The 17451-nt window shown below is 36.4% G+C and overlaps 2 protein-coding genes and 1 long non-coding RNA gene across 4 annotated transcripts; 2 read left to right on the top strand and 1 right to left on the bottom strand.

Annotated features, from left to right (window-relative positions):
• Positions 1 to 1809: 1809 nt before the first annotated feature.
• LOC135727952 (uncharacterized) lies at positions 1810 to 6497 on the bottom strand. The gene is made up of 3 exons (XR_010525360.2): positions 6400 to 6497; positions 4107 to 4358; positions 1810 to 2460 (listed from the first exon to the last, which is right to left on the bottom strand). It is a non-coding gene; the product is annotated as an uncharacterized lncRNA (long non-coding RNA).
• Positions 6498 to 6529: 32 nt separating this feature from the next.
• Positions 6530 to 13588, top strand: cbx3b (chromobox homolog 3b). 2 transcript variants are annotated; one of them, XM_065261345.2, is made up of 5 exons: positions 6530 to 6746; positions 7963 to 8108; positions 8194 to 8359; positions 11810 to 11967; positions 12808 to 13588. In XM_065261345.2, exons 2-5 carry the CDS (start codon positions 7969 to 7971, stop codon positions 12923 to 12925), a joined length of 582 nt encoding a protein of 193 aa, XP_065117417.1. In that variant the 5' UTR covers positions 6530 to 6746; positions 7963 to 7968; the 3' UTR covers positions 12926 to 13588. The 2 variants fall into 2 exon arrangements, with proteins under 2 accessions (XP_065117417.1, XP_065117416.1); XM_065261344.2 differs by having other exon boundaries at positions 6531 to 6746; positions 7939 to 8108.
• Positions 13589 to 14201: 613 nt separating this feature from the next.
• Positions 14202 to 16797, top strand: snx10b (sorting nexin 10b). The gene is made up of 4 exons (XM_065261346.2): positions 14202 to 14367; positions 14446 to 14546; positions 15427 to 15528; positions 15656 to 16797. Exons 1-4 carry the CDS (start codon positions 14260 to 14262, stop codon positions 15867 to 15869), a joined length of 525 nt encoding a protein of 174 aa, XP_065117418.1. The 5' UTR covers positions 14202 to 14259; the 3' UTR covers positions 15870 to 16797.
• Positions 16798 to 17451: the final 654 nt, after the last annotated feature.

The following is a 17451-nucleotide window of genomic DNA, read 5'->3' as shown; positions in this document are numbered from 1 at the left end:
AGACATTTTTTATAAATATATTAAATTGTGTTCAGCAAACCAAAGTAATTTGTACAGGTTTGAAACAACTGGATTGTGAATAAATGATGAAAGAATTTGTGTTTTTGGATGAACTAGTGTGACTTGCACAGCCTATTTGATTATACTTTTTAAAAAATTACTGTGGAGAATTGAATGCTGTTTACTTTATAGACGGTTTCATCGGACTCACGTGATACACGTCTGGATCCGAACCTTACTTCCGGTTTCGTTTTTTTAATTGTCTGAGTAGTTGCTAAACTGATCTCTTGAAAGAATGCCTCGTCGAAAATAACAAATGTTTTGGTTTCCTAGGTAATCTATGTGTTGTTTTTTTGCTTGTTATATAAATAAACTACGTTTAAAGAACTTTGTTGTTATTTATTCTTAGCGGAGTTTACCGGAAGTTACGTGCGGACCGCGACAGCCGCTTGTTTATGTTGTTACTGCTGAAACGATCTATATTCAGGTAAAAGAAGTGGTGCTGGCATCTGCATTTCTCAAAAAGAGGCTTCTGTAAATAAATGATGCTAGATCTTTTAGAACTAAGTTCACTTTTCTTAGTTTATTAGGGACAGTTTTATGTTTACTTACATATTTGAGTTATTTACTAAGATCCTATAAATTAAGAAACTTCCATATAATAAAAGTAAATGGGACATGCCACCAAATCGGTGCAATTTGCATGTTGTAACTCATCAAACTTGATGTTAATATTTTATCTTTTTTTACAACACTAAGGGGCAGTTTCAGGGATTAGATTAGTCCTAGACCGAAATAAATTTAAGGGCTGTCCAAACTGAAAACAACTTGCACTGACATATCTTAAAATACATCAGTGCTCTTTGTTTTGCCTCAAAATGCACACAAGTAAAGTTTTTAGTAAGATGTTTGTTCCAACTATATATTTCCTAATAAAACTAAGATCTAGTCCTGGTTTAAACTAATCCCTGTCCGGGAAACCACCCCTATATCTATTAACACACATATTTTACTTTTCAAAATGAGTATTGGTCAACCTCAGGAAACTAGTTTATTTTTATCATGGTTTCTTAATAGAGGGTGGAGACATTTTGGTAACAGGACTGAAAGTAACAGGACTGAGTTTTTGGCATTGATTTAGAAAATACATGGAATATGGCTACATTAAATATGTGCTAATATCATAAAGACACTGAGCAAATTCTAGTCATTTACCAAAATGAGTTATTTAAAAAAAACTAATAACATCAAATAAATAATATAGGTAACAGGACTGAACGTTAAGATTGACATTCACAGTCATACCATCAATATCATAAAATATACAGAAAAAAAATCACTTTTGATCTTCACATGGCCTTCAAAAGATCCAGATGATGTCACTTTCTCTTGAAAATGTTACTTGTGGAATATTCCTAGAGATTGTCAAAGGGGGAAACATGTTGGTTAACTGAGTGAAATCCTGGGGACATGACTAAAATGTCCATTTTATATAAAATAATATGACTTTTTCAATGGTAAAAATATGGCAAATGGGATATGGACCCACACAAAAATGAAAAAAAATAAAAAATAAAGATATATCTGAAGAATTGTATGATTTATATTTAAAGGTATAGTACAGAGCAGGGACAGACAAAAATGCTGTTTTTCAGTGTTCTATGTAGTTTTTATAAATGTTTTAAATGACATGGTTTAAATTTAGTGTTAGATTAATATGCAGGAAACTTTGCTTAATAAAAAATGGTTTTTAGAGTTACTTTTGGCACTGATTCGGTGGAATGTTCAAAATGGTTACCAGGATTTGTAAAGCTCCAAAATTAACATAAAATGATGAATAAAGACTCGATACATATGTTTTTATGAAGCCAAGATAGCTTTGCCTAAAGAACATTGAATTTTTAGTTAATTACTGAATAGAAAAAAGTCATCTGGATTAGGAACAACATGAGGGAAAATGGTGACAGAATATTTTTTGCGGATTAACCATTGCTTTAAAGCCCAGCCGATGTCTATATTTTTCTAATATTTTATGTATATTTATTTTAACATTTTAATACACATTTTGATTTTAATCTGATAAATCAACAAGATGTGTCTAACTCTTCAAATAATTTTTTTTTATTTTAAGCCATGGAAAATCTTATTTATTATCCAAACATAAAACTGGCCTCAAGGTTTTTAGACTTTTGGGGGATATATGAAATAAGTCCCCTCATTTCCCACACGTGTCCCTTTAAACTATGACATTATACATAAAAAATGCTTTAAGCATAATTTTAATCTATATATAAATAAATTGAACTATATACAGTTTGAACTATTTGTGTTTGTTTTATATAAGAGACAAAGGACCAAAAGAGACATCCAAATCTCTAGGCAGCTGCTGATTCCCAGTCTGTTGTTGTATGCAGAGCAGACTGGGATTCTCCATTCAAGTATGCATGGGCACCCACAGTCCTGTAAAATGACAACAAAGCCATTAAAACGCTTTACCATATTCACATTATCTCATTGATATAACCCACATATGTAATTGCAACTACAAAGTGGATTTTTTCATCCATCTGAGCCATGTTCCATGTATAATTCACAATGTTATTTGTGATTGAAACAACTATTAAGTTAACCATACAATATTATTTTTAATTAAAGGATTTAGGGGCGGTTTCCCGGAGGGGGCTTAAGTCTAGTCCAAGACTAAAATGCCTGTTTGAGCTGTCTTAACTAAAGCAGCTTTCACTGACATATCTTAAATTATATCAGTGCCAATGTTTTTGTCTCAAGATGCACCTCAGTATTGTTTTTCTAAGGTATATTTGTAAAAACTATCCATAAATCTCCCAATACCAATTTCTGGCTTAATCTAAATCCTGTCAGGGAAATTTCCCCCTGGAAAATGCAGTTGAATCAAAATCCATGTTGTTTGTAAATAAACCCTGAAATCAACCAAACCAAACCTAGGTAAGCAGAAAACATTGATAAAAGTTTTGGCACTGCTTTTACACTTAAGCGCAAGACTCTGAAATGGAGCAGGAGGGGGAGAATATTATTTCAGGCGGTTGGAGGACAGCCCTATGAAAGGTTACTCAGGTGGTCTTTCCTCAACTCCTCTGTCTCTCCCCCGGCAGAACGTCAGCTTCAATTCCCTGGCCCGATTTCCCAGTCCCTCACCCAAATCATCATGTGAACCTCAGATTGCTTAAATATGGGCCTGTGAATCTGATACTCTGTTGGGTTTCGAGCCTTGACGGAGGTGCTGAGAGTTGGCTGATGAGGGGGCCCAGCCGCCCGCCATATTGCCGCCCAGTATGCCGTGTCATGTTCTCTGAACAATCGCCCGTGTCCCTCTAGTTGGGTAAACAAGAGAGGCTGTCAGCCGGTGTCAGGTTCGAGCTTTTCAAAGCAGAAGAAGGAGAATGACAGATGACTGCTCTGAGTGCGGCCGACACTTTGCTGATAATGGTGATCTGAGTGCTGATACGTAGAGGCAGAGTGCGATGGGTGAGAGCGATATACCCAGTAAAACATACAGAACCCACAGTTTTTGACAAACACACTGCTGGGAAAGACTGTGAGAGGCTTTCAGTAAGACTCCCTGGTTTACTCAATTCTCGGATTTATCGGTGGTGGAATTTGATGTATGTTGAAGTTGAATCGAATCCACAAAAGTCGAAAGCTGAATTCAAGGCTCGCACAGTGGAAAAATAAGTAATAACAATAATATTTGTTTGAATGATAAAGTGATGGTTTAAAATGTAAAGTATCTATCAGGTTCACCATAGTAAACACCAAGTGAAAGCATTTCAACCAAACTAAATAACAAAAACTACAGCCAGGGAATACTTGGCCAGGACTGATGTATTATATAAATGACAGAATCTCTGTTCAGTGTTATTTGCAATAAGCACAGACGAAGGGACTGTGTTTAATGTCAGCCGTGGAATTCCTTGCTGTACATCAGTTCACCCTTTCGAAAACTGCTCAATGAATTAAGCTCCGCAGATCACTTTCATTAAAATGAACTCAAACTAATCTGTTCAGGGTTCATGGGGTTGACAAGCCACAAAAAAACAACATGTCTGGCACGGCCGGCACGAGCGTACCTGTAACCTGAGCTGAGAGACGGTGGCGTGCCAAAACTCGGCAGCTCGGCGGTGAGAAAGAGTCCAGTTAGACCGGATCCCCACCCATCAGTTCTCCACACTCACCCCCGAGCGCCGGTCAGGCTTGCACAGCGGGGTCCCTCCATCTGGACACATTTCAACCCTGACAGAAACCACGACTGCATTAAAGAACGCATTCACTCGCAGCCCAGTTAGGACTGTCACTGCTGGAGATGCAGAGCAGACTGAAACCTGGAGAGAGAGAGAGAGAGAGAGAGAGAGAGAGAGAGAGAGAGAGAGAGAGAGAGAGAGAGAGAGAGAGAGAGAGAGAGAGAGAGAGAGAGAGAGAGAGAGAGAGATTTGTCTGTGATTTTACTTGAACGCCTCAGAACTTTTATCCTATAGTCCATCTGTCAACCATTATGCTGGGCCCTCAGATGAATGGGCCCTCCTCCTCCACATGGAATGTAAAGAGACGATAGTGTATGTTGAAAAGAGAACAGCTAAACATTACACAGATAAAACAAATGTCAATGACCAGCGAAGATTTAGATTGTATTTACTTTAACAAATTGTTTTAGAAACATAAATCAGTGTTTGTATGAAGAGCACATTTTACAGTATGTGTTGTTGGCTTTCTTTAAAATCACATCTCTGTATGACTCACTATTTTTATATGGCTTAGTATAAATTGCACAGCCTTTTTAAAAGGTTTTTAAATAATTGTAAAATATGCATTTTTATTTTTCCCTAAAAATGTATTATGAAAAAGAAAAAATAGACAGTCAGCCAATAGATAAATAGCGACCTCTTGTGGATTCCCAGGAGCAGTAAGTGTAGGTTCGGTTCAATCCCATTAAACAACTTTAAACAACTTTAGCTACTTAATTTCATATTCATACTTAGTTTACAAATAAGAAACCTAATTTTCATGATTTTTATTAAATATTCGTTCAATAAGAAAACTTGTGAGCTTTACAATGTTTTTATTTGATGTTCTATTTAAGTGATCTCTATTTAATTTATTTCCCCTGGCTTATTTTTTCTTTCTTATCTTATTTTATTTATTTTTCTATTGTACTATGTACATAAAAGTGTAATTGTTTAATATCAGTATATTTTCATCTGTAAAAAAATGTATTTAAAAAAATGTTTTAACTATTTTAGCAAGTCAAATTTTTTTCTCATATTGTAACTTAATTAAAATGCAATGATATTTAACAAGTTAATTTTATGAAATAATTGTATATCACAAAAAAATATATATATATATTAGTAGAAGTATCCCCTACTGTCAATATTTTGTCTTTACTGCAATTGGATGAATAACCTCAACCAATCGAATTCAATCTGCTTTCTGATTGGTTGAAGAAATGCTGTCAATCAAATCTTGAAATACGAACATGGGAGGAGCTTAAACTCTTGACTTAAACCAGTGGTCAGTTGCATTAGAGCGTCCTCGAGTAAAGAGCTCCTCATTACAACCATAGTAATGCTGTTCAGAGACCCCTATCCGCTCGAACCCCAGAGGGCACGCCTCCCTGGAAAACGTCATCATCGTTCACTTTTGTTATATGTGACCCTGCTTGTAAAAACCCAGCTAAAGTTATTTTATGTTTCATAAAATCTTGCAAAATAATGTAAATAACATTTTGTAAGCATATAACCATGACAACTTTTATATTGACTGATTACGGTCATGTCAAGTTTGAAATCAATTGTGAATAAGTAAAATCTAATTTAAAATATTAATTAAATTATAAGAATTTAGCCATTTAGCTATTTAGCCAAGAATTTAGTTTTATACACAGGGTTACATTATACATTTTTCGACTTCCAGGCTTACATTTTGGATATTGAATATACAATATGTATTATACACACGTTAGTGCAACTAACTAAAATATTATAATGGTATATCATCGCAAAAGTTAAAATCGTTTTTGTTGTTCCGTTATTTTATGACTGCTTTTTGTCTTTTTGACAGTGATATTTATAAATCATTTTGGAAGTCTCATATTGAGTGGCGCATGCGCCCTCCAGTGGGTATCAACAATATTACACTGACGTCATAAAATGTATTTCCCTTTCTTAAATATTTTTATAACTGAGATTGCTAATAGTTTTTCGTTAAAACCAAACATCTACTCTTGTGTCGCGTAAAAAAATGACATTATTATCCGTAACTGTACCCCGTGAGGGCAAATGAATGAAAACAAATATAAATCTATTTTATAATCTAGCTGTAATTCTAAAGACTGTGAAGAACGCTGTGATTTTAAATGATAAAAACCTGTTTATAGAAACCCCAATGTGCGCAGACACTTCATACAGGTCTTCCTCTCAGGATGCGCCTTTAAGGATTTCCTCCCCCGGCTTTCCTGAACTGACCTCCTCCTTTGAAACCACTTCCTCCCCTTCTCCCAATCGGCCATGTTTAATTTGTCTCATTCACGAAAAGTTATGTAAACAAAACAGTAAAGCCACGACTCTGAAGGCGACATCGCAGCCGATGCAATAGGTCGCCGAATTACACTGTGATCTTGTATGCGGATGCTTGTGTGAAGAATCTGATCATTAATCAGCAGCAGCAGTGGGAATAAAAGAATAGCGCGTGCACTGCGCGTGAGACGTCGGCAGGTGGGCTTGGCATTTATCAAATTCAGCGTCAATATAATATAAAAGTCGTTCAAAATCTTAGCCTGCTTTATTCGTGAGTAAAGAAAGTTGGCAGTGGGAACTGATACTTCTTATTAGTAATTCATCCGTTTGCAACGATGCTGTGTTGCTATACGGTATTCGACTTCATGCTGCATTGCGCAGACTGATTGAGTAATGACATCAAAGTACCGCGAGAGTGATTCAAAATCACAATTGTGTAAAAGCTATCGCGGTACTTTTATGTCATAGGACAGTTGATCTGCGCAGCGCCAAGGAAGTAGAGCATGGCAACTGTTTTACGAATGACAGTCATTCTCTTATGACAAGTGAACCATTGCGTTATACATTTATTTTACCACAGAGAAAAGTAACAAACTAGCAAACACTTATATCTCGAGGAGTTGAGCGTTTATAGTGTTTAGAATGTGTTATTTTGAAAGCCCCCACAAGTATCGTAATATAGTTTACTACATTGTAGTCTACTGTAGTATATTACAGTAATTATTATACTTAGTTAAAGGAGAACACCACCGTTTTTCAATATTTTACTATGTTCTTACCTCAACTTCTATGAATTAATACATACCTATCTTTTTTCAATGCGTGCGCTTTTAATCTTTGTACAGCGTCTGATGAATGTGTTAGAATTTAGCCTAGCCCCATTCATTCCTATGGCTCCAAACAGGGATACATTTAAAAGTCACCAAACACTTCCATGTTTTCCCTATTTAAAGACTGTTACACGAGTAGGTACATGAGTAAGTATGGTGGCACAAAATAAAACTTTTGTTTGGATCCTAAGGATTGAATAGGGCTAGGCCAAATGCTAACACATTCATCAGACGCTGTACAAAGATTAAAAATGCATGCATTGAAAAAAGATAGGTATGTATTAATTCATAGAAGTTGAGGTAAGAACTATTAGTGGTGTATACTAATGGTATTAAGTATTAACTATACGTAATCAATAAATTACAGTATAGTTTATATTTATATAGTTTATTATAGCATAAAGTTTGTGTAAATTGCAGTATATAGTATTCTATAGTATTCTACAGTTTAGTAAATACTATACTACAGTATTTTTTTTTACACGGGGGCTGACAGGGGTGATTGGATATGAAACAATGTAAATTTAAACATTTTCTAATTATACTATCATATGTTTTAGAATATCTTGGTAAATGTTTCACAGAAAACCATGAGAAAAAAGCAGAATGTGAAAAATAGGAAAGCAGAAGAGACAACGATTGTTCAGGAGTTTGCAGTGGAAAAAATCATTCGCAGAAGAGTATACGAAGGAAGAGTTGAATACTATCTGAAGTGGAAAGGATTCACAGAGTGAGCATCCCAAACTTTTTATGTTGTCTGTGTGCTAGTTTTTCATATTATGAAAACATTTCAGTGTATGAGAATCTTTTCTCAGTGCAGAGAATACCTGGGAGCCAGAAGACAACTTGGACTGTCCGGAATTGATCGAGGAGTTTCTCAGAAATCTATCTGTCACAGGAGAGTCAGAACCAGAAGAGTGTCAGTCTACAGACCTTGACATCCAGCCCAAGCGAGAGTTGACTGAGATGGATGCCAATACGGTTGGAATCTTTATTGTATACCATTCAGATGCATATTCTTTTTAAAAGTATGTTTACTTGGTCAGTTCTTTAGGGCTAACCGTGCTGTAATGTTTCAAAAACACATGATAGCACACATTTCCATTTATTAATTTAGCACATGCTTTTCTCCAAAATGACTTACAAGGAGGGTAGCATTTTTAAGCATGGTACACAAAAGCCAGGTTTAATCCCAATTTAAAATCTATAATATGCCATACACACTGCAAACTTTCAAGAATGACAACCGCATTCAAATGTGGGAGTGAATCCCCTAAAATAATTGATTGTTCCATGTGTGTATGGAACAAGACTCACTCCCGAAACTGAGATGAATGACACAGAGGTAACCCCATTTTTTTTTTACTTGAACCGTTGTGGTGCTTAACCGTTTATTGCTTTTGGCTCAGGAAGCGATGTTGTTTTTAGTGTTATTAAAGTGAGAATGAGCCGGTCCCAATATTTTGATCTGCATTTGGATTTATTTTGATTTATTATTGGATTTTTTTTGTTTGCTGTCTTTTATGTGCAAGATCTGGCAACACTAGTAAGCAAACGCTCGTGCATCTGTCCTTTTCTGCACCGCGCATACGACTTTCCCCCTTCTAGACCTTTCACCTTTATGGACCTGTCGTGGCCATGATGTACGTTTCCATACTTCATGAACAACTAGTTGTTCAGTTCGGTTATGTACACACTATACAGAGTTTCTTTAAAAGTGGTTGTTAATTTGTTTGTAGAGTGCGGTTGCCAGGCCCGTAATTACTTAAGTGTATGTGTACAGAACAGGATTAAGTACTAAGGTAGCGTGCAAAAAAAGCGTTTACGCCGGCGTATGTTTTCAGTTGTTTCCAAAGGAAGTGCGGCGCTTTTTAAAAACAGCAGCAGCTGGGGGGGTTTGTCTGCGCTCCGCGCTTAGCTCATCGATGTCACTTCTCACTCGGCTGTCCAATCACAATGTCGGAGGGGCAGGACAAATATCACAACAACCAACAGGTGCATTGTTCATCATCAAGTGATAAATAAAGCAGAAGTATCGTAGCTAGGGTTGCAACGGTACGAGATTTCCACGGTATGATAATCGTCTCAGAAACTTTCGCGGTTTGCCGGTATTAAACACTTATTATTATTATCATTAGCTACAAAGACCCTTAAAGGACAAGTTCGGTATTTTACACTTAAAGCCCTATTTTCAGATTGTTTATGATGAAATAGAACGATTTTGACTGAAATTTCGACATATACGGCTGCCACGAGAATTTTTGGGTGTTTGTATTTCAACTCCTACCTTTACAATGGGTTTAATGGTGCACTGGAACAATCCTTCCTAAAATGCATTAAACTTTCGTTTACAAAGACGTGAAACTCACCGAGTGGTCAGGGGTGTTCACTGGTATGCTCACACAAAAATTGCTGCAAAATACGCATTCCAACAGGTTTTATCGTAGTTTTTGGCAACTCCATTGACTTGTATTAGTTGTGCTGTGAGGTACGGTATTACTCCGTGTCGGGAACTTTGTTTCTATTCTTGCTATTGGCAAAGGCGGATTAGCACCACCACCTGGCCTGGAGTGTCTATTATTCAAGCTCTTAGCGGAAGAATATACGAGTGTGGGGCGTTTGGAAAAATAGGTCCACAAGTTAACAACGAATGCTAAAACAGCTGTTGGAAAGCATCTTTTGCAGCGATTTTTGTGTGAGCATATCAGTGAACACCCCTGACCACTCGGTGAGTTTCATGTCTTTGTAAACGAAAGTTTAATGCATTTTAGAAAGGATTGTTCCAGTGCACCATTAAACCCATTGTAAAGGTAGGAGCTGAAACACAAACACCCAAAAATTCTCGGGGCAGCCGCATATGTCAAATTTCAGTCAAAACCATTCTATTTCATCATAAACAATCTGAAAACAGACAAAAAAAATACACTTTCTAAAAAAGTAAACTTTGATTCTTATTCTTTTTTAATTCTTTTAATTGAATTCTTTTAAATAAAATGATAAAATTCTCATTAAATTCTCTCAGAACTGCTCTGGATATATTCATTCGTTCACATCATCATATAGTGAGTGAAATGTATAGTTTTTATTATATGGCCTAAGTATAATCAACTTCAATTGATCTGTAATATAAATCACTTGAATGGGCTTTAGTGCCTCTTTTTGCAGCCACTCTTCGTCCACATTTCTTGCAAACTGGATATCTATCTTCAAGGACAACCCCACGTTTGTTTTTTGGAAACCCAAAGTATTCCCATACTGTAGATTTTAACAATTTTTCTGGTGGGGGATAGAGGATTGAATTTGTAGTCTCTGACATTTTCTCTGCTATACATAAACGAGTGGAGTCTAGCAGTTACGCCAAATGAAGTTGCATGTGCGTATAGTAGCCCAGGTGAGATCTGCTTTATTTTTTCCAAAACCGTGTATAAGCAAATGTTTGGGTATGATAATCATTAAAGTTAATATCAAGGTATACCGCCAAACCGGTATACCGTTACAACCCGCAACCAAATCGCTCAGCTGAAAAAAGCTGGCAAGCTACTAAAGTCCGTGTCTGTCTGGCGTTTTTTGCCGCGTTTAAACGCTTTGGTGTGCACGCCCCCTAAAAGTTGAAGTGACAACTGAATTTATATGCAGTGTGTACAAGGCCTATTAATTCCATTTCATTACATAACTTATCAATCAGACAATGCTAGGCCTTTGATTACTATTTGTTTTAGATTATTTAAAATATGTCCTTTTGTGAATTACTTTGAAAAAAAAAACAGCTGTCAAATGTTTAAAGGGGATGTTTAATGTTTAAAAAGACTTTTTTAAGATGTAAAATAAATATTTGGTGTCCCCAGAGTATGTATGTGCAGTTTAAGCTCAAAATACCATATAGATAATTTATTATAACATGTTAAAATTGCCACTACGTAGGTGTGAGCACAAATGTGCCATTTTGGGTGTGTCCTTTTAAATGCAAATGAGCTGATCTCTGCATTTAATTGGCAGTGTCGTGGTTGGATAGTGCAAATATGGGGCGGTATTACCCCTTTCTGACATCACAGGGGAACCAGATTTTAATGACCTATTTTTTCACATGCTTGTAGAGGATGGTTTACCAAAACTAAGTTACTGGGTTGATCTTTTTCACATTTTCTAGGTTGATAGAAGCACTGGGACCCAATTATAGCACTTAAACTTGGAAAAAGTCAGATTTTCATGATATGTCCCCTTTAAATATAAAGCTTTTCTATAAAAAAAATTCCTTGAAAAGTAAGCATTAAAATAATTTTTAAACACATAAATAATAAATATGAATTACAGTGGGTTGATTGTATAGCAGTCCATTTACAAAACTTAAATGTTTATTGCTCTTGCTCTTTGGTACAGTATATATAATCTATCAGGCTTTATGATGTTCAATTTTTTGTCTGGGACATGCAGGCTCACCAGCGGTCTCAGATGGAGCCCATTGAGAGAGGTAATGAGGAGGCTGATGATCACAGCTCTGAGATCCCTGCAGGTCAATCCAGCAACCCAGAACCAGACTGCATTATCGGATCCACAGACAGACAGGGAGAGCTCATGTTCCTCATTAAGTGGTAATATGTCTACAATGCACTTTAATTAGAATTTATATATTTATATATATACAGTACTGTGCAAAAGTCTTGGGCCACTACCACCACCAGACTTGTTGTTTTAGAAGTTTTAATGTCCATCCATATTTATTTTTCAATCTATTTTATTAAGATGCAAAAAATACAGGAAATATGTAAAAAAAAAAATTCAGGATTAAATGTCTTCTTTAGGCATTGTCGGTGTTAAGTGTGACCTCTCTTAGCTCTTAACACATCTTGAGTGTTTTTGAGCAGAATGAAGTAAAAAGACTAATTTCTTTAAAATGAGAAATTAGGATTTTATTTTATTTAGGTTTAAGAGATCCTGCAGTTTCCAGCTATTTCTCAAGTGGAAGGGGAGTTTACCATAAAAACTTGACACATCAGTTTACATTTCCTGTATTTTCTGGATGTATTCAATAAAAGAGACTGAGAAACAATTGTTTAGTTCATAGTATATCACTTTAACATTGTAAAAAAAAAAAATCCAATTCTGGCATGGTGGCCTAAGACTTTTGCACAGTACTGTATGTATGTATGTATGTATGTATGTATGTATATATAACTTTGATAGTCAGACTTGGGCAGCAGTTGATATATTGGGCTGTATTCCACTAGAGGAGTTCCTTTCATTTTTCTTTGATATACAAAACAAGAGATAAAAAAGAGGTCAAAAGCGCCCTCACCACACGATTGCGGTCTGTGGAGTTTATAAAGCAGTTTATAATCCTTTACAACATATATATTTATGTGTTTCTGTTACTTTTCATTTGTTTTATTTGTCCATTAATACTTGATGATTATTTCTTTATATCCTCTCAGGAAAAACACAGATGAGGTGGCTTTACTGTCGGCCAGGGAGGCCAGTAAAAGGTGGCCCCAGATGGTAATCGGCTTTTATGAGGACAAGCTGGCCTGGCACGCCGAAGAGGAGCCGTGAGAGAGAGAGAGACAGAAATACGGAGCGGTGGATAACACTGTACCTCCTGGCAGCTTTAAACGCGGTCAAAACCGCAAACACTGTGGCAAACGTACCATGTATTCATAGTCTGTGAAGTAGTCTCTTCATAGTCTCTTCCCAACACACTGAACCTTTAGAAATGTGACTTGAGTATTGCAGTACTTGTACAAACCTGTGTGATGAAAAAAAGCATTGTGGATAAGTGGTTTATTAATCGGCTATTGTAGAGATTTAGGTTTGTTGTATGATGTACATCATTCTGTCCTATTTGTAAGGACCTGCTGTAACAGATGAAGCTTCACGTGGGACACTACAGTACTAACTGTATTATTAACCCCTGGTTACTTACTTATACTGTACTGTGATGGATCTCTTGGAGCATATAGCCCATGCGGATATAAATGTGTAGATTTGCACTATATCATTCTAGGATGTAGCCTGTACAATCACATTTTGTGAACATGGTGTGACGCATTTGTATGCCAGTTACTTTCACATTCACAGCGTTATATTTCATTCATTTTAGAGAGTTTTGTCATCTTCTTTCTGTATTCCTGTTGACTGTAAAGATCACTGTTAACATTTAAACCTAAGGGAGCTATCTATATAGGTGCTTTGAATAAACGTGAATTACCTCTGAAATGTTGTGATCATTCTTGTACTGTAAAATACAGTAAACATACAGCAGTAATGTGCAGTTGGTCATAAACAGGCTTTTAGAAAATCGCAATATGTGCTGTTATATTTTCATTACATAATAAAACTAAAAAAACTATTTGTATCGTATTTCTAATTTAAATATCAATACTGATTTGACAGCACTTATACGGTGCATGAATAACCATGTAAGTAATGTGCTCTTAAAAATAAAGGTGCTTTATGATGCCATTTTGGCTGAATGGTTGCACAAAAAAACACGTTTCAGTTCCTTTGAAGTAGAAAAATTATTAAAAAAGTATTAAAGAAACTGTTCTTGCATCACTGTCGAGCACCTGTATTTTAACCAATATAAAAGTGTAATCTATTAGTAAAGCCTGTCTTTTCCAGCAGTTTCTTATTTTTTATGATGGTTCTACTCCGTTGTGTCTATCTGGTAAAAATGAACCACTGCTGTCAGTCAGGGACACACAATGTACATTTGTGTTTTTTCCCAGTCTACTGTCACAATGAATCAGCCCCAGTTGTTCAACAACACCAGTGTCTTATAAAAATACTTCCCTTTTTATCCTTCCCCTTTTTTAATCTTTATACTGACTTTGTGTTCTGACACATATCAGTGGGCTTTTGACTGTGGTGCGTGTAAACTTTTCTCCATGGTTCTTGGTCCTATGCAGGAATTTACTGGCGTGTGGGTGAGGGATCCTCGCATCCAGAAGGAGGATTTCTGGCATGCATACATGGATTATGAAATCTGCATAAATGTGAGTTTTCTCATGAATTACACTAGGTTTTTGGGTTAATAAGATAAATGTTAATAATTCTCCTTTGTTTTTACACAGACAAACAGTTTGGCTTTCACTAAGAAAAGTTCTTGTGTGAGGCGGAGATTCAGCGAATTTGTGTGGCTACGAAAAAAGCTCCAGGAAAATGCCCTGCTCGTGTATGTTACCATTGCTATCTATCTATCTATCTATCTATCTATCTATCTATCTATCTATCTATCTATCTATCTATCTATCTATCTATCTATCTATCTATCTATCTATCTATCTATCTATCTATCTATCTATCTATCTATCTATCTATGAATCTATCTATCTATCTATCTATCTACCTATCTACCATACTGTGCAAAAGTCTATAGGCCACAGATTTGTTGTTTTTGCAATGTTATTGTGATCATATTTAATTGTTTCTCAGTATCTTTAATAGAATACATCCAGAAAATACAGGAAATGTGTATGTAGTATTAAAAATGTGTATAAAATGTAAACTGATGTGTCAAGTTTTTAGGGTAAAAACTCCCCTTCACTTGAGCAATAGCAGGAAACTGCAGGATCTCTTAAACCTAAATAAAATCTATCAATCTACCTATAATGTTAAAGGGATAGTTCACCCAAAAATGAAAACTTTGTCATCATCTAAAATGATATTACAGCTCTTATAATTTTTTTTGTTCATGTTCACAAACATAAATGAACAACTGTATTTGTTCATAAACATGAATAAAGATTAATAAGTGCTTTAATGTCATGATGATGCTTTAATTAATGTCAACAAATGAAACCTTATAGTAAAGTGTTACCATTAATATTCTGAATATTAATCTCAATAACACAAATGAAATGAATCCCATATAGACTGTAATAGCATGCAGACCGTGTAGTCATAACGAATGTTGCATGCGAAAGATACAGTCACACATTGCTACACTTTAAAAATTGCTGAGTTGCAATAGGTTGAAAAACCCCAGCATTTCATAGAGTGTACAAAAATATGCCTGGTGTCACATTTTCATAATCATTTTCTATTAATTGCAGAACGCATCTACCCAAACTTCCTCCAAAAAACCCCTTCTTCAGTCTCAACAGTGCCAGGCAAATCGGCACCCGTATGGAGGGGCTGAGGAAATTTCTAGAAGCGTAAGTGTCCCTAAAGAACTGAAACATGCTTCAAGACGGCTATTCTGCTGAATAAATAGGTCATAAACAACAGTAACTAAGTAATTTCAGTTTCAGTCATCATTGGTTATATGTTTCTGTCCTCCAGGGTCGTTCACAACCCGGTGCTTCTGTCAGATAGTTGCCTGCATTTGTTTCTACAATCCCAACTGAGTATCAAAAAGATTGAGGCCTGCGCCGAGGGCAGGAGCCGCTACACTGTCTCTGATGCCATCCACAGTTTTGGTTCTGGAATCAAACGCTTTGATTCTGAATTAGAGGAGGATCTGGAGGATGAAGACGTGCACTATGAATCAGAGTGATTGACTTGCATGTGTTAAATAAATACAGAGCCAATCCAAATTCAGAAAGGCAATGCTGGGTGACAAGAGACAATGAAATTGTTACTAAATCCATATTTCATCATGCACCTGTGTTCTTTTTATGATAAATCTGCATCGAAAAATAGAATGTAATTAAACGTTAAATTGTATAAAAACACATTATGTGAACATTAATGTCTTGCTCGAGAATCAAATGAATGTAAAAAAAACATAACGTGGCCTCTGTGGAAGATGGTTTGCTGTTAAAACTACAGATGTGCGTTGAGAGCTTTATGAGAGGAAATTTACGCTCGCGTGTGAAGTCCCTTAAACGCAATAACCCCATCCTAACAAGCAAATACAGGGCATTAGGATGTTACGTGATTTAAACCCGGCCTCCGAGAGCTACATCCAAATAATAATCTCTACTCAAACAATTTTATAGCTATACTTAGCCATAAAAGATCATTGTCTGGATGCCATACAAATTGAGCCTTCTAATAAATATTCAACAATTACGTGTGAGGTCCTCCATATCCCTGACCGGCAGATGGCGCCGCTGACCATTGACTGACTGCTCTCAACTGTAAAACCATATACGCTTCAATAAACGCCCTGAATGCAAGTTTTTTTTGCTTTTTACTGTAAATCATTTACTACTTTCAGAAAAGCATGCATAGATTCATACACACAGATTTTGGAAGATATGTTCCCTTTCATTGATGTAATAATAATTTGGCCAATTTATAAGCTTTTCAAATAGAACTAATTTATGTTTTGCGATACTGTACATACCGCAAACATGCTGTCTGTTAGTTGTTTTATATTTTTTTGTATTTGTTTCCAATTTGCATGCTGATTTGAGTTTAAATGTTTCCTATTATGTTTACTGTATTAAATTAAAATGAAGGAATGCTCGTGAGCCCCATTCACTTCCATAGTATTCTTTTTTCTACGGTGGAAGAGTACACTTGACTGAAGCAGGATACCTCTCATACTCCAGGTAAAGACTCGGCTGCGTTCGGATTTGCCCAACCTGTAGAAATGTTCCTCTAATCGTTTGCCTCAAACGTCACTCACCACCCTGACTCCCCTAAGCTCCCTGTCGGCCAGCTGCTGCTGTCTCTGTACCGATGGAGACTGTCTTAATAGGCTCTGCACCGCTGGCAGCCCTGGTCCCGAGACTCCCACTGCATGCACAAACACCAGTAAAAGAGAGCGGAGGTGTGCCTGCATCACCCAGACAAGCCTCTCTAACGGCTGTGTGGGGGCAATATCGCGTTGACAGGCAGAGTCCCAGCGCAGGCTCCTGTGTTGGTTAATGTAAGCCTGCTGTCATTTCGTCCGCCTACCGAGATGACGCGCTTGGCCCTTGCTGTGACAACTTCATGAGGTGTATTATTTATTCTGCAGGACAGTCAGAACAACTGAAAGGTGACATTTGAATTATACTGTAACACCGGAAGCATCTGTTTTTCCGGTGAGTTCCTTCAGCTGTGAGTCGTACTGGCACAAGGACGCTATCACAAATCATACAAAATAATAATGGAGACTTGAAAGTGGAAGGATCACAACCTCACCG

Source organism: Paramisgurnus dabryanus, chromosome 13 (genome assembly GCF_030506205.2).
Source record: "Paramisgurnus dabryanus chromosome 13, PD_genome_1.1, whole genome shotgun sequence".
NCBI classification, from domain to species: domain Eukaryota; kingdom Metazoa; phylum Chordata; class Actinopteri; order Cypriniformes; family Cobitidae; genus Paramisgurnus; species Paramisgurnus dabryanus.
This window is presented reverse-complemented; position numbering and strand designations above follow the sequence as displayed.

Excerpts from the sequence above, each read along its gene's own strand:
- cbx3b (XM_065261345.2), top strand. The coding sequence starts at position 7,969 with ATGAGAAAAAAGCAGAATGTGAAAAATAGGAAAGCAGAAGAGACAACG. Across the intron at positions 8,109-8,193 it reads AAGTGGAAAGGATTCACAGA|TGCAGAGAATACCTGGGAGC; the intron begins GTGAGCATCCCA and ends ATCTTTTCTCAG. Across the intron at positions 8,360-11,809 it reads CTGAGATGGATGCCAATACG|GCTCACCAGCGGTCTCAGAT; the intron begins GTTGGAATCTTT and ends TGGGACATGCAG.
- snx10b (XM_065261346.2), top strand. The coding sequence starts at position 14,260 with ATGGTTCTTGGTCCTATGCAGGAATTTACTGGCGTGTGGGTGAGGGAT. Across the intron at positions 14,368-14,445 it reads ATTATGAAATCTGCATAAAT|ACAAACAGTTTGGCTTTCAC; the intron begins GTGAGTTTTCTC and ends GTTTTTACACAG. Across the intron at positions 14,547-15,426 it reads CAGGAAAATGCCCTGCTCGT|AACGCATCTACCCAAACTTC; the intron begins GTATGTTACCAT and ends TATTAATTGCAG.